Source organism: Chenopodium quinoa, unplaced genomic scaffold (genome assembly GCF_001683475.1).
Source record: "Chenopodium quinoa cultivar QQ74 unplaced genomic scaffold, ASM168347v1, whole genome shotgun sequence".
Classification (NCBI taxonomy): domain Eukaryota; kingdom Viridiplantae; phylum Streptophyta; class Magnoliopsida; order Caryophyllales; family Amaranthaceae; genus Chenopodium; species Chenopodium quinoa.
Genome location: NW_018744026.1, coordinates 3550259 through 3562337, shown reverse-complemented (window position 1 = coordinate 3562337; position 12079 = coordinate 3550259). Strand labels below are relative to the sequence as shown.

Below are 12079 nucleotides of genomic sequence, written 5' to 3'. Positions count from 1 at the left end.
TCTTATTAAGCGTGATTACAAGTACCAATTCTTTTTAAACATGCATAAAAGGCATGATCAAGCAATAACAATATAAATCATCAAGCAACATAATAATCAAATTATATATAAGTTAACCGTCAATTAACAAATAACATTAAATAATTTTTAAATTAACAAATTATGTGAAATAATTCGTAAATTAACAAATTACGTGAAACAATACGCTAATTAACAAATTACGTGAAACAATTCGCTAATTAACAAATTACGTTAAACAATTCACTAATTAACAAATTACGTTAAATTATATAATTCGACACAACAATAATCATAATCATAGTAATAATTATAACAATTATAAAAATAATCATGCTAAAGCATAACAATAATAGCAAGATCCTAGACATGATACTAACAAGATTAATAACAAACCCTAACATGTCACTAAACATCAAAAATCAAATATATAGCCCTAACATAATACTAACATGAGTATTAGGAAAGAAAATAGGAAGCATAACAGGAATCATAATAAGCATATTTGATATTATAACTTTACCCTAAACATGATACTAGAAATCATTGTTGTCATTCAAAACATCAAATTAAGGAAAGCATCCTAACATGATACTAGGAATCAAAATAGGAACCTAGACATGATTTCTATATCATAACATCAACAAAACAATTAAAGCACTTACTTGGATGCTTCATATCTCTTTCTAATAACAAAATACACGCGTTAGTAACTTTAAGGAAAATATAAACAATAAATTAAATTAAATGATTGAAAGAGAGATTTGGGACCAAACCCTCAGAAATTAAACCTTTCACATCTAGAGCGAAGACAACTTCGAACTTGGTTAGGTGTGTCTAGATCTTGTGAATGCAGAATTTTGTATGAAAAAAGCTAGTTTAGAAATAGAGAGAGAGTATCAAGAATTTCTTGATGAGAGTTGGTGATTGAAAACGGAGGTTTTTAGGAGGCTATTTATAAAGAAAATCAGCCGGATATGATAAAAAATGAATCAGAGTTTTGAAAAGAATAAAACACGACGCTGTCGCCAAACGACAGGGCTATCGCCAGACGCCAGGTCTGTCACAAGGCGACAAACGTGTCGTATGGCGCTGCAATCAGTTTTCCACGCGTTTTCTTATTTTGATAAAATTTAAGCGTACGAGAGGGAAAAACTGTAATTTCCTTAAAAACACTTCTTTTATTCTAATTAAAACTCTTAAAAGTCAACTTATCAATGATAATTAAATTAGGATTCAAAAGAACCTTCTAGAAGATTCTAGAAGACTATAATCAATCCTAATCGCATTAAGAATGATAAATCAATAATAGGCCCTCCTCTAGATCATTGGGCCGCATATAAATATCAAACCGGGCCCAGTTTAGTAATTTGGCCATAACTTCCTCATTATTCATCGGAATTGGGCTTATAATATAATGTTGGAAAGCTCTTTTCAAAAATGGAGAGAAAGAAAAGAACTAAAAACTAACCGCAACACTAGACTTTCCACACTTTCATTTCATTCGATTATGTTCGACGTGAAAGGTACTCATCACTGGGTTTGGTTTTTGGGAGACACAAATGGGTGTCTACAATGATACAAACCAGTGGAGAATGTAGGTATTTTTTCCATAGTAAGTTTATTACCTTGTGTTACACTCGTGATTTGAAGGAATTCATTATTTCCTTCACTAATTGTCTTAATATGGTATCCATTTTGTCGAATATCTTTAAAACTTAGTAAATTTTTTTGAGACTTAGGGGAGTATAATGCAACAATAATTTCCAATTTTGTTCCCCTTGGCAATAAAACATTTGCTCTTGCGGAGCCTTCTATAATTTTTGTACAGCCTGATATAGTACTCACATTAATTTCTTTCATCATCAACTGCGAAAAATATTTCTTATTCTTAAGTATGGTGTGAGTATTAGCACTATCAACTAGACATAAAATCTTCACCATTGGTTGATGATTGAGCTCCAAAGGAATTCATATTCTAATATAATTAAAGGAATTAAAATAAGATTCACAAAAACAAATAAAATAACTTAAAGTAATAAATGATAATAATGAAATATCCGAAAATATAAAATTATCCAAAAACATAAAATTGTCCAAAACAAATGTCCTATAAAGCATAAAGTCATAGTACTGCAATAAATGCAAGCTAATTAATAGAGTTTTTTTCGTCAATGGATCATAATTTATTCAATTATTTTTTTCTTCAAGATTAGGCAAGAAATCAGTCGCTTCCAAGTGAGTTGTATCACCGTTATCAAAATCACCTTCGCCATCCTCGTACACCAAATTTGTATCCACTTTCTTTCCTTTCTATTTGATTGATAGTTGATAAAGGTCTACTAGATGTTTTGGTGTGCGACACACACGAGACCAATGGCCTTTTCCTCCATAACGATAGCATATATTTTCATGTTTATCCTTCTCATTTTTATTTCCATCTTTGTTGTCCCACTTCTGGTGGGATTATGAGTTCCTAAAATGACCACCTCAACCACGACCATATCCACGTCCGCGGTCGCGACCACGGCCTCGACCACGACTGATGGCATGATCTCTAGCCTTTTACTCTTTCCCACTATGCGATGTCGCATTCGCTTCAGGGAATGGAGTAGAGCCAATTGGGCGTGATTCATGATTTTTCATTAATAGTTCATTATTTTGCTTAGCCATAAGGAGAAAAGATATCAATTCAGAATATTTTTTAAAACCCTTTTCACGGTATTGTGTCTGCACGACAACATTGTTTGCATGAAAAGTAGAGTATGTTTTTTCTAACATTTCTGAATCCTTGATTTTCTTTCCACATAATTTCAATTGTGACGTAATTCTAAACATGGCTGAGTTGTATTCACTCACAGACTTAAAGTCTTGTAATCTTAAATGTAACAAATCATAATGAGCTTTTGGTAATATCACAGTTTTCTGGTGGTCATACCTTTCCTTACTTTAGAATACTCAAAAGAACTTGTGGGTCTTTAACAGTCAAGTACTCAGTCTTAAGGCCTTCATGAAGGTGATGGCGAAGGAATATCATAGCTTTAGCTTTATCTTGGCTTGTTGCAGTGTTGTTTTCTTTAATAGTATCACCAAGTCCCTTTGCATTTAAATGTATTTCAACATCTAACACCCAAGACAAGTAGTTGTTTCCACTAATATCAAGAGCAACAAATTCGAGTTTTGCAAGGTTTGACATGATTCACTTTTAAGATTTTTAACAACTGATTGTCGTATAAGGTTAAACCTTCGTCTTTTTTTTTTCTTTTTTTTAGCTAGAGCTGGTGCCAATAACGTGTTAAATATGGAAGAAAAAATATAGAGAGATTAGGGAAAATTGTTACTCCCTCCGTTTTAAATACTTGCTTCACTTTCCATTTGCGGCCGTTTTTAAATACTTGCTCCATTTCCTTATTTGGAAAGCTTTTACAATATTTAATTTATTTCTTTCACCTAGTGGACCCAATATATATTCTCTCTCTTCCAATTCTCTCAACTACTTTTACTTTCTATAATCTTTTATTTTTCTACCAACCCCACTACCTCCATATTTTATTACTTTCTCCAATTTCTCCTAAAACTCCGCGCATGGAGAAATGAAACAAGTACTTAAAAATGGAGGGAGTACGTTGTTATTTCTTATTCCATGTAATGCGACTGTACGAGATACATATACATGTACCTAGGGTTCCATTATTGGATAAGACCAAATACCCAACTTTAGAATATTCTAGATAGTACATAGGATAATAGTCATCCACATTTAGATATTTCATAACACTTTGAGTTTTATTTTACAATAAAGCTTTTAAAAGTTTTTTTTTTTTTTTTTTTTTTTTTTTTTTTTTGCAAAATGGTGCATTTAAAGGATTTTTTTTCGTCAAATAAAAAAAAGTTTTTTTTTTATAAATTTTCCAAATAAAAATTATTCGTGTCTTTTGATATTGCAAACGCTAGTAAGAATCATCCGAGTTTCGTAGAGAGAGAAAACTGGAAACCGACGATCTCTAGAGAGAGAAAACCAAGAATTGAGGATGAAGATCACGGCAATTGTGGTTCTGAAATGCGGGTCTAGCAAAGAAAACCCGATAATCTTAGCAAATGCATCTGATGTCAGTACATTCGGATTCTTCCAGAGATCCAGCGTTCGTGAATTCATCGTCTTCGTCTCTCGTACCGTTGCCAAACGCACCCTTCCTGGCCAACGTCAATCTGTTCAACATGAAGGTTTCTTTTTGTTCTTTTATTGATGATAATTGTTTCCGAAATCCAGTTTTTTTAATTGAGTTTGTTATAATTGATCTTGTTGATTCTCTGTTTTTGTGAGCAATTATGGATAGTTGAGCTTGGTGGGTTTAGGATTATTCGATTTTGGGTTGATTGAAATGTTTGTGCCTTGATTAAATGGATTTGGAATTGAATTTCAACGATTAGTACAGCAAAGTTGTTTGATCATTAGTTTTTTTAGGATCAGCTCTAATGTTCAAATAATATGCTTAAAATTAAATTGCTCATTGAAATTTTCGGTGAGTATTGCCGGTTAAGGACTGATGCTATGCTTCCGGCCATCGCTTCTGGGCATGAGATGCTTGAGTGTCTTGAATTGGGGCCTGATTTTTGTGATAGAAACAGCAGCGATGCGATCCGGGCAGTTGCCATTTGCTGCCCGAGGTTGAGGAGGCTCAGGTTATCTGGGGTAAGAGAAATTGACTCTGACTCTATCAACGCCCTTGCTAAAAATTGTGTCAATTTGTGTGATATTGGGTTTATGGATTGAAAGTTGATGAATCTGCTTTCGGTAATATGGGTCACTTAGATTTTTATCTGTTGCTGGGACATTAATTTGAACTGGGGTTTGAAGTCTCATTTGGAGTAAGTTGCCTAATTTAGTTGGGTTGGATGTTTGATATTATTCCTACCGCGGTTTCGAGGATGATGTTGTCTTGTCAGAGTTTGAAGGTGCTGTGCACTTAATTGTACAAATGTTGAGGAAGATGCTAACTTTGTCACAAGCAGTCATGGGAGTAAAGGTAAGTTGTTGTTGTCCCTGCTCAGTGATATATTCAAAGAAGTAGGTTCGTTATTCGTCGATGATTCAATGAAAGGGTGGAATGTGTTTTTGGATTGGAGGGATACTGAGAGTAAAGATCAGAAATTGGATGACATTATGAATTGGCTCAAATGGGTTCTTTTGTTTTCACTTTTGCGAATTGATGAGTGTAATCCTCCTGGTTTGGATAACTTTTGGGTCAGTCATGGTGCTACATTGCTGCTCAGTTTGATGCAGAGTTCACAGGAGGATATTCAGGAAAGGGAAGCTACTGGGCTTGCTACAAGTGTGGTTATTGATGATGAAAAACTAGCATTGATGGACAAAGAGCAGAAGCAGTTATGCAGGGTGGGGGTGTGCAACTTTACAGTGCTGTGTTTCAAAGACTATTTCATCGCCATCAGAAAGATGGTATAGGAGAAAGGTGACCAGAAAGAACGTCAAGCGAGTGGTGATATTCTCTCAATACTTCAGGGTCATCAACCCTTGGGCTCGATACCGCTTCACTTATTGGATGTTGACCTCTAAGTTACACCTTTTAAATGTACCATAATTTGTGTTTGTTGCTTTGGTTGATTAGTGTTCTAGCTAAAGAGTAATTTGATTGATGAAATATGTTGATTGATTGAAAATTCATACAGAGCTTACCTTGTTTCAGCTATAATAGGAATGTCAAATACTACGTATATGTATAATTATGATCAGGATTGCTATTAGGGTTTGATATCACTATGCTTATGAATTCAGCGGTTGGCAGTTGCCCTATGAATGAGTCCTACAAGTGTCGTTACTTGAGTCTGCTGTTTTGGTTGAGTAATTTAGCTAAAAAGAAAGTGTTATTGAAGGATAATGCTAATAGTTGAATATTCACATCTTTTTCTTGTTTAGCTTTAGGGCATGCTTGTATTGAGGGAAATGTATTACTAGGGTAATAAAAGTCAAATTAAGCAAAATGAAAGTAAATAGGGAAGGAGGAGATAGTAATGGTGTGCTTGTAAGAAAATTTATTTTGTGATGGTGGGGTATGCTCATTTTGGGGGTGATAGTTACACACCCTAGGGGAAGGGTGTGTAACTATCACCCTCATTATGAAGGTAATAATAATAATTCCTCCATCTCTCACTTTTACTCATGAATTAACTACCTTATGTCATTTTTTTTTTGACAAGAACTACCTTGTGTCATTTGTAAACACCATACCCTCTACAACAACACCTCTATTTACTTATGTTTTTTCAAGTTTGACTTTTATTACCCCCTTTATATATTACCCCCAATTTAAGCATGCCCTTGATGGGATTGTCAGATTTATGTTCAACATTAGCTTTTATTTAATTTTTTCTTCTTTTGTGTGTGTGTGAGAGATTTACTTTTATTATTGGTTCTGAACCTCATTTGTTTTTTTTTTTCTTCTTTTGATCAGAATACAAGGTGCATGCTTACAATAGAGGGGGCCTTTGTGCATTGGGTTTTATGGATGACCCCTACCCAGTCCGGAGTGCATTTTCATTGCTAACCCAGGTACTTTGGCCGGTTACATGTATAGTTGTTTTCTGATGGCATAGACAATAAGCCTCTGCTGGTACCTCATGTGCTTATATATTCACACAAGTGCATAATGGTGCTAAATTTACAATTTGAACATAATTGTGTCTTTACTCAGCAAGTATTGTCTGTGAAATTGATCTAACAGTAGGTGACACAGGAACATGTGTAACATAGTATTGTCTTCAGACCAACAATTGCTTTATATTAGGTGAAGATGAAATTAAACTGGAATTGTTATTTGAATGAGCTATTGATGAAATGGAAGGGTAAAACTTTGTGGACTTTTTTTGGCATTAAGATCCATTTTAATTGGGGGCCTTGTTGGTTTCTTGTTTGTTGAAATGAAGATGCCCATAGAAGCTTGGTTGACATGACAATCAGGCAGATACAATTAGTGATCTGCCCACTTTTCTAATACTTTCCTGATTGTCAGAAGAGGGATTGAGGGAGATGGGGGGGGGGGGGGGGGGGGGGAGGGGGGAGGGGGGAAGAGGGGCACGAATTAGTGTCATCGAATTGCATCTATTTTTGACATTTTATGAAGTAATTTACTAATCTGTAGATCAAAGGGTTCAAATGGTAAAAACTTGTATTTTGTCTTTTATAGATAAAATTTAGAATGTAAGGCTTTGTTGAAATGTTTGGGTGTGTCTGTGTACAGTTACTTCACGTTTCCTGCTGTCCTCTCCTATGATTCCTAACCGCACTTGTCGGTCTTTATCTGCAACTGTGCTAGCTGGTAGTATCTTTATCTGCAACTGTGCTAGCTGGTAGTATCTTTATCTGCGACTGTGCTAGCTGGTAGTATCTCCTAACTCACACACACACGCACACGCACACGCACACACACACACACACACACACAAACACAAACACACATCCCCACGCGTACATGCACACCCACACCCACACACACACACATGAGACTGTCTTCTAGATTATCTTACACTTTAATCTCTCTCTCTCTTTTTTTTTTTTTTTTTTTTTTTTTTTTTTTTTTTTTTTTTTTTTTTTTTTGGTGTGTGTGTGCTTACTAGTTTCTTCTTTCCTCATTTGCTCTCTATTGTTTTTCCCATTTCATTGATAATGTTTATCCTTTCTTTACCTCCCAATCACTCTTATAAAATAGACTTAAGAATTCATGTTGTATGCTTTATTGTAATTGTAATTTTGAGTATCGTATCTCCAAGCCAGTTTACTAGTATTACATTGGGTATGGGTTTGCAATTCAGTTAGTGGTTCATGGAGGGTGGGGGTTCATTAGGTAACATTATATCCCCTTGAAATACTTATAATTTTGTTTTATATTTTACGAATCTTTTGGTGAGTTAAGACGACGTATGAACTAAGTTAAATACTTGTTCTTCATTGTAATGTAGCAATGCCCACATTAGTATTCCCCCTTCTTGCAGATCTTGGAATACGGATCCTATGTTATTTATTGCCTATTTACAACAATCTAGTTTTAGTTTAAGATAATTTGACCTGCAAATTTTCAACTGGTATTGTTAGTGACACTATTACATTCTAATGCATGCTTTGCCCCCCCCCCCCCCCCCCCCCCCCCCCCCCCCCGCAGATCTTGGAATACGGATCCTATGTTATTTATTGCCTATTTACAACAATCTAGTTTTAGTTTAAGATAATTTGACCTGCAAATTTTCAACTGGTATTGTTAGTGACACTATTACATTCTAATGCATGCTTTGCCCCCCCCCCCCCCCCTCTCTTCTGTTTCTATTTTTGACAATTTGACAAAGTAACCGTAGCAATTGAACACTTCAATCCATGGATGGTTATTGATGTTAATGCTTTATAGGTGTTAGATGAATACCAAAAGGCATTTGGTGACTCATGGAAAGGAGTAACTTCTGATAGTACACAACCATGGCCTTATTTGAATGATGCTTTGGCCAAGTACCAGGTATTTCTGTGTTGGCATTTTCAATTAGACCATTATGTTGAGTGAGGTATTTTAAATGTATATGCTATTTGAGACAGAATTGATCATGGTTTCTTTTACTAATCTACAGGACCCAGCTGAAGCTGATAAGCTACTGAAGATTCAAAGGGAGCTGGATGAAACTAAGATTATTCTTGTATGAAATTTGCGCTGTCATCTTAGTAACATAGCCTATTTTAATATGTCCTTTGCTTGCTAAAACTGTGATTTGACAGCTTGTATCTTACGTTCCATTTATTCTATTAACCTTATTATCTACTTGGCACCAACTCTTAAAAGTTTGCATTGCCTTGCTTCACATATACATACCTTTACAAGTACTTGTCAACTGAATTTATGCCATTTTTGTTTTGTTATATACATTTTTAGGTACAAAAGCTTTTCAGTCTCTGCCCACCTTCATTAATTAAAGCAGCAGCTTTTGGTTATGTAATATTAAATTTGAACCATTTGAGATTTTGAGTGTAGTTATCTGAAAAGATTTGGTAATCCTAAAAAGCTATGTCAATGCTAAGAGGGTTTATTTATTTTTATTTATTTTATTTTTATTTTTTATTTTTTATTTTTTTTTTGTGACATGTATTACTTAAATATGTATATATATACTTGCAACTGTAATACTGCTCATCCGACAGTTCCTTTTTCTGCAATGTGATGATTGGGTAATCAAATACTTTTTCTGCAATGTGATGATTGGGTAACCAAATAAGAAATATCGTGTGCTTCATGGTCATAATGCATAAAAGGTCATTTGTTGGTAGGTTTAATGGCACTATTGCAGGGATGAGTCTGCTTAGGACTCTCTTTTATTTCTTTCAATTTGATTGCCTGATAATTTTAATTGTTTTTGTAATTAATTCATTTTTTTTTTCAATTATCTGCAGCATAAGACAATTGATAGTGTCCTAGAGCGTGGTGAAAGGCTGGATAGCTTGGTAGAAAAGAGTTCAGATCTTAGTGCTGCATCACAGGTGTTTATTAGATCATTGCTCTTAACTTTTAGTTATTTTTAAGTTTGGTGTTTGCTTGTATGTATATATTTCTTGCAAGTGTTGTTTGCTCCTTGTGCTTCTGCCAGATATGCGTGTGTTTGAGAATTTGCTGCTCTTTATATTGTCCTACATTCTGCAAGATGTGGTTGACCTATCGCATAGGTGTCCCATTGCCAATCCACATTGTACCTTGGTGGCAATTTTATCGGAGAAAATAACTGTTATTTTTTTATAACCAACAAGCCTCAAAAACAAATTCCTTTGATTTTGTGATTTATCTTTTCACAGATGAACATAGGAAATTATTCAAGTAAGGTTAAATGTTTTGTCTTGTGTCAATGTGTAAGCTAAGGTTTTAACTCAATTACTCAAATTAAGATAATATTGTGTGTCTGTGTGTGCAGCTTTTTTTTTTGGCATTGTACATTCCATCAGAGCTCTCATGATTTGTACCAAGATTTAGATATTTGGATGCAATAAAGATACCCACCTTTGTTCTCTCTTTTGAGATTTAACTGAAAACAAGATCTAAGACGAAAAGTCCAGAAAGGATCTGAAATAAACACTCTGAAAAACTATATATATTTTTTTGACATCAGCTGAAAAACAATTATGAAGCATATAGGATTACGTACATAGAAAAGGAAAGATTGGGGTGGGGGGGGGGGGGGGGGGGCGGGGGTGGGGTTTGGAGCCAAACAAGGGAAAACTAACTTGCAATTGCGGTTTTCCTTGCAAATATGTTCTTTTATGAAAACTAATTTTTCATTGAATATGTTTTACATCAAACCAAAAAAGGCCTAAACCATGCTAGATGTGTAATCATCTTCTTTTGGACTTTAGGATGGGAGAATGAAGAGTTGGAAATAAATAATTAAAGAATGAGAACTGGAGTTTAGGTTTGTGTTTTGAACAAGTATGAGTTAAGTTTTATCACAAACTTTGATATGTGTGGTTGGCCACATCGTGTGGTCAGCCACATTGCCACTTAAGGGATACTCGATCGGTCATGGGATACTCGGTCGTTCAAGGGTTACTTGGTTGGTCAGAGGTACTATATGGTTTGGCTAGCCACACACAAAATACGCTGCAATGTTAATGGCTTTAGGAATTTTATATGTTATCTTGTTTCGATGATAATTAGTTTGATTGTTTAAATTGAAATTGTGATATGCATGACAAACAAGAATCTATTTAGCTTGAAGCCTTTTTTTTTTAAAGAAAAAAAATAATAAATAAATAAATAAATTTGGGCATCAAAGTTGTGACGGTTTAGCTCGAGTGTTGGGAAAAATCTTCTTCTTTTATTAATTGCAACTACAATGCCATTATGACTTATGGTAACAAATTTTTGTTTTTGGCACAGATGTTCTACAAGCAAGCAAAGAAGACCAACTCATGCTGTACAATATTATGAGTTTTTATAGAGGGATTTTATGCAACTAATGCTGCTCTAGACAGTTCAACATACAAATGTGGAGACGATGAAGAATGGGGACTTTCATCTGTTCATACAAATCACCTATTATATTTTGTGGAATGGAATTAATGAAATATATTTTTGTGATTTCTCCCTTTTTTCCTGGATTAAACTGTTGTAGTTTGTAACGTATAGTTGAACGGTGTCAGCTTGTGCATCTCCACATCCCAGATGGATTTATCTATGTTTGTTTGTAGAGAAGTTGTGATTTTAATATGTGATCTATTACTTATGTGCATTTCTTTATACGAATAATGGCGAAAACTTATGTGGATACATTCTTGCTTTTAAATTTATTATGTACAAGCATTCTTGCAAAGAAGTTACCCCTATCTCTTTTTTTTTTTAATAGATGAAAAATTAGAAGCACTGCATTATTGGGAGTTGGGACAATGATGAGTGACATTTATGTCACTCTTAGTTATAGTGTTTAAGTTTTTTTTCGTGTTTATTTTATCTTTTTTTTCCTTTTATTCTCTTGTTTTTTTTTATTTTTATTTTATTTATTTATTTTTTTTAATAAAGTTTCTAATTTATTTATTAGTTTTAGTATATGTTACTTTAATTTCTTTGTTTAATTGGTTTCTAGTTTATTTTCGTATTTTATTTGCTTTGGATTTATTTTATTTCGTTCTTTTCCTTGTCACTTTCATAGTTTTATTTAGTTTGTGGTTTATTTCTTATTTTATTTTACATTATTTGCTTGTATAGTTTTTGTTTATTTTTTATTAGTTTAGTTTTATTTCTCTTATCTTCTATTTTATTTTATTAATTTCCATTTTATTTTATTTTATTTGTCTCGATTTCTACTCGGTTTTGTGTGTAGGGTCCCGCTTTCACGTCAAGTGAGTTCGATCTTTGCTAGCTGCTGACTGCTGCTCTCCTTAACCTTCACTACACCATCTCCTATCCCACACCACACTCCCCTGCTCCAATTCACTCCTATGCCCCGCATCTCACTCTCAAGCTGCTGCTCACCCTTTGCCAATTCGCAGCTCACAACCCAGACCACCACTTCAGTCGCCCAAACA

The 12079-nt window shown here is 34.3% G+C and overlaps 2 protein-coding genes across 2 annotated transcripts; one reads left to right on the top strand and one right to left on the bottom strand.

The window, feature by feature from the left end:
* Positions 1–2583: 2583 nt before the first annotated feature.
* On the bottom strand, positions 2584–3214 carry LOC110690259. Its single transcript, XM_021867084.1, has 2 exons — positions 2967–3214; positions 2584–2896 (listed from the first exon to the last, which is right to left on the bottom strand). The coding sequence occupies exons 1-2, from the start codon at positions 3212–3214 to the stop codon at positions 2584–2586; spliced, it is 561 nt and encodes a 186-aa protein (XP_021722776.1).
* Positions 3215–3950: 736 nt separating this feature from the next.
* On the top strand, positions 3951–11340 carry LOC110690293 (VAMP-like protein YKT61). The gene is made up of 6 exons (XM_021867116.1): positions 3951–4242; positions 6489–6586; positions 8433–8537; positions 8647–8712; positions 9461–9547; positions 10935–11340. The coding sequence occupies exons 1-6, from the start codon at positions 4050–4052 to the stop codon at positions 10983–10985; spliced, it is 600 nt and encodes a 199-aa protein (XP_021722808.1). The 5' UTR covers positions 3951–4049; the 3' UTR covers positions 10986–11340.
* Positions 11341–12079: the final 739 nt, after the last annotated feature.

Coding starts and splice junctions, on each gene's coding strand:
- LOC110690259 (XM_021867084.1), bottom strand. CDS start 3,214: ATGTCAAACCTTGCAAAACTCGAATTTGTTGCTCTTGATATTAGTGGA. Junction 2,897..2,966: donor GTTCTTTTGAGTATTCTAAA/GTAAGGAAAGGT, acceptor GTTACATTTAAG/ATTACAAGACTTTAAGTCTG.
- LOC110690293 (XM_021867116.1), top strand. CDS start 4,050: ATGAAGATCACGGCAATTGTGGTTCTGAAATGCGGGTCTAGCAAAGAA. Junction 6,587..8,432: donor CATTTTCATTGCTAACCCAG/GTACTTTGGCCG, acceptor AATGCTTTATAG/GTGTTAGATGAATACCAAAA. Junction 8,713..9,460: donor ATGAAACTAAGATTATTCTT/GTATGAAATTTG, acceptor AATTATCTGCAG/CATAAGACAATTGATAGTGT.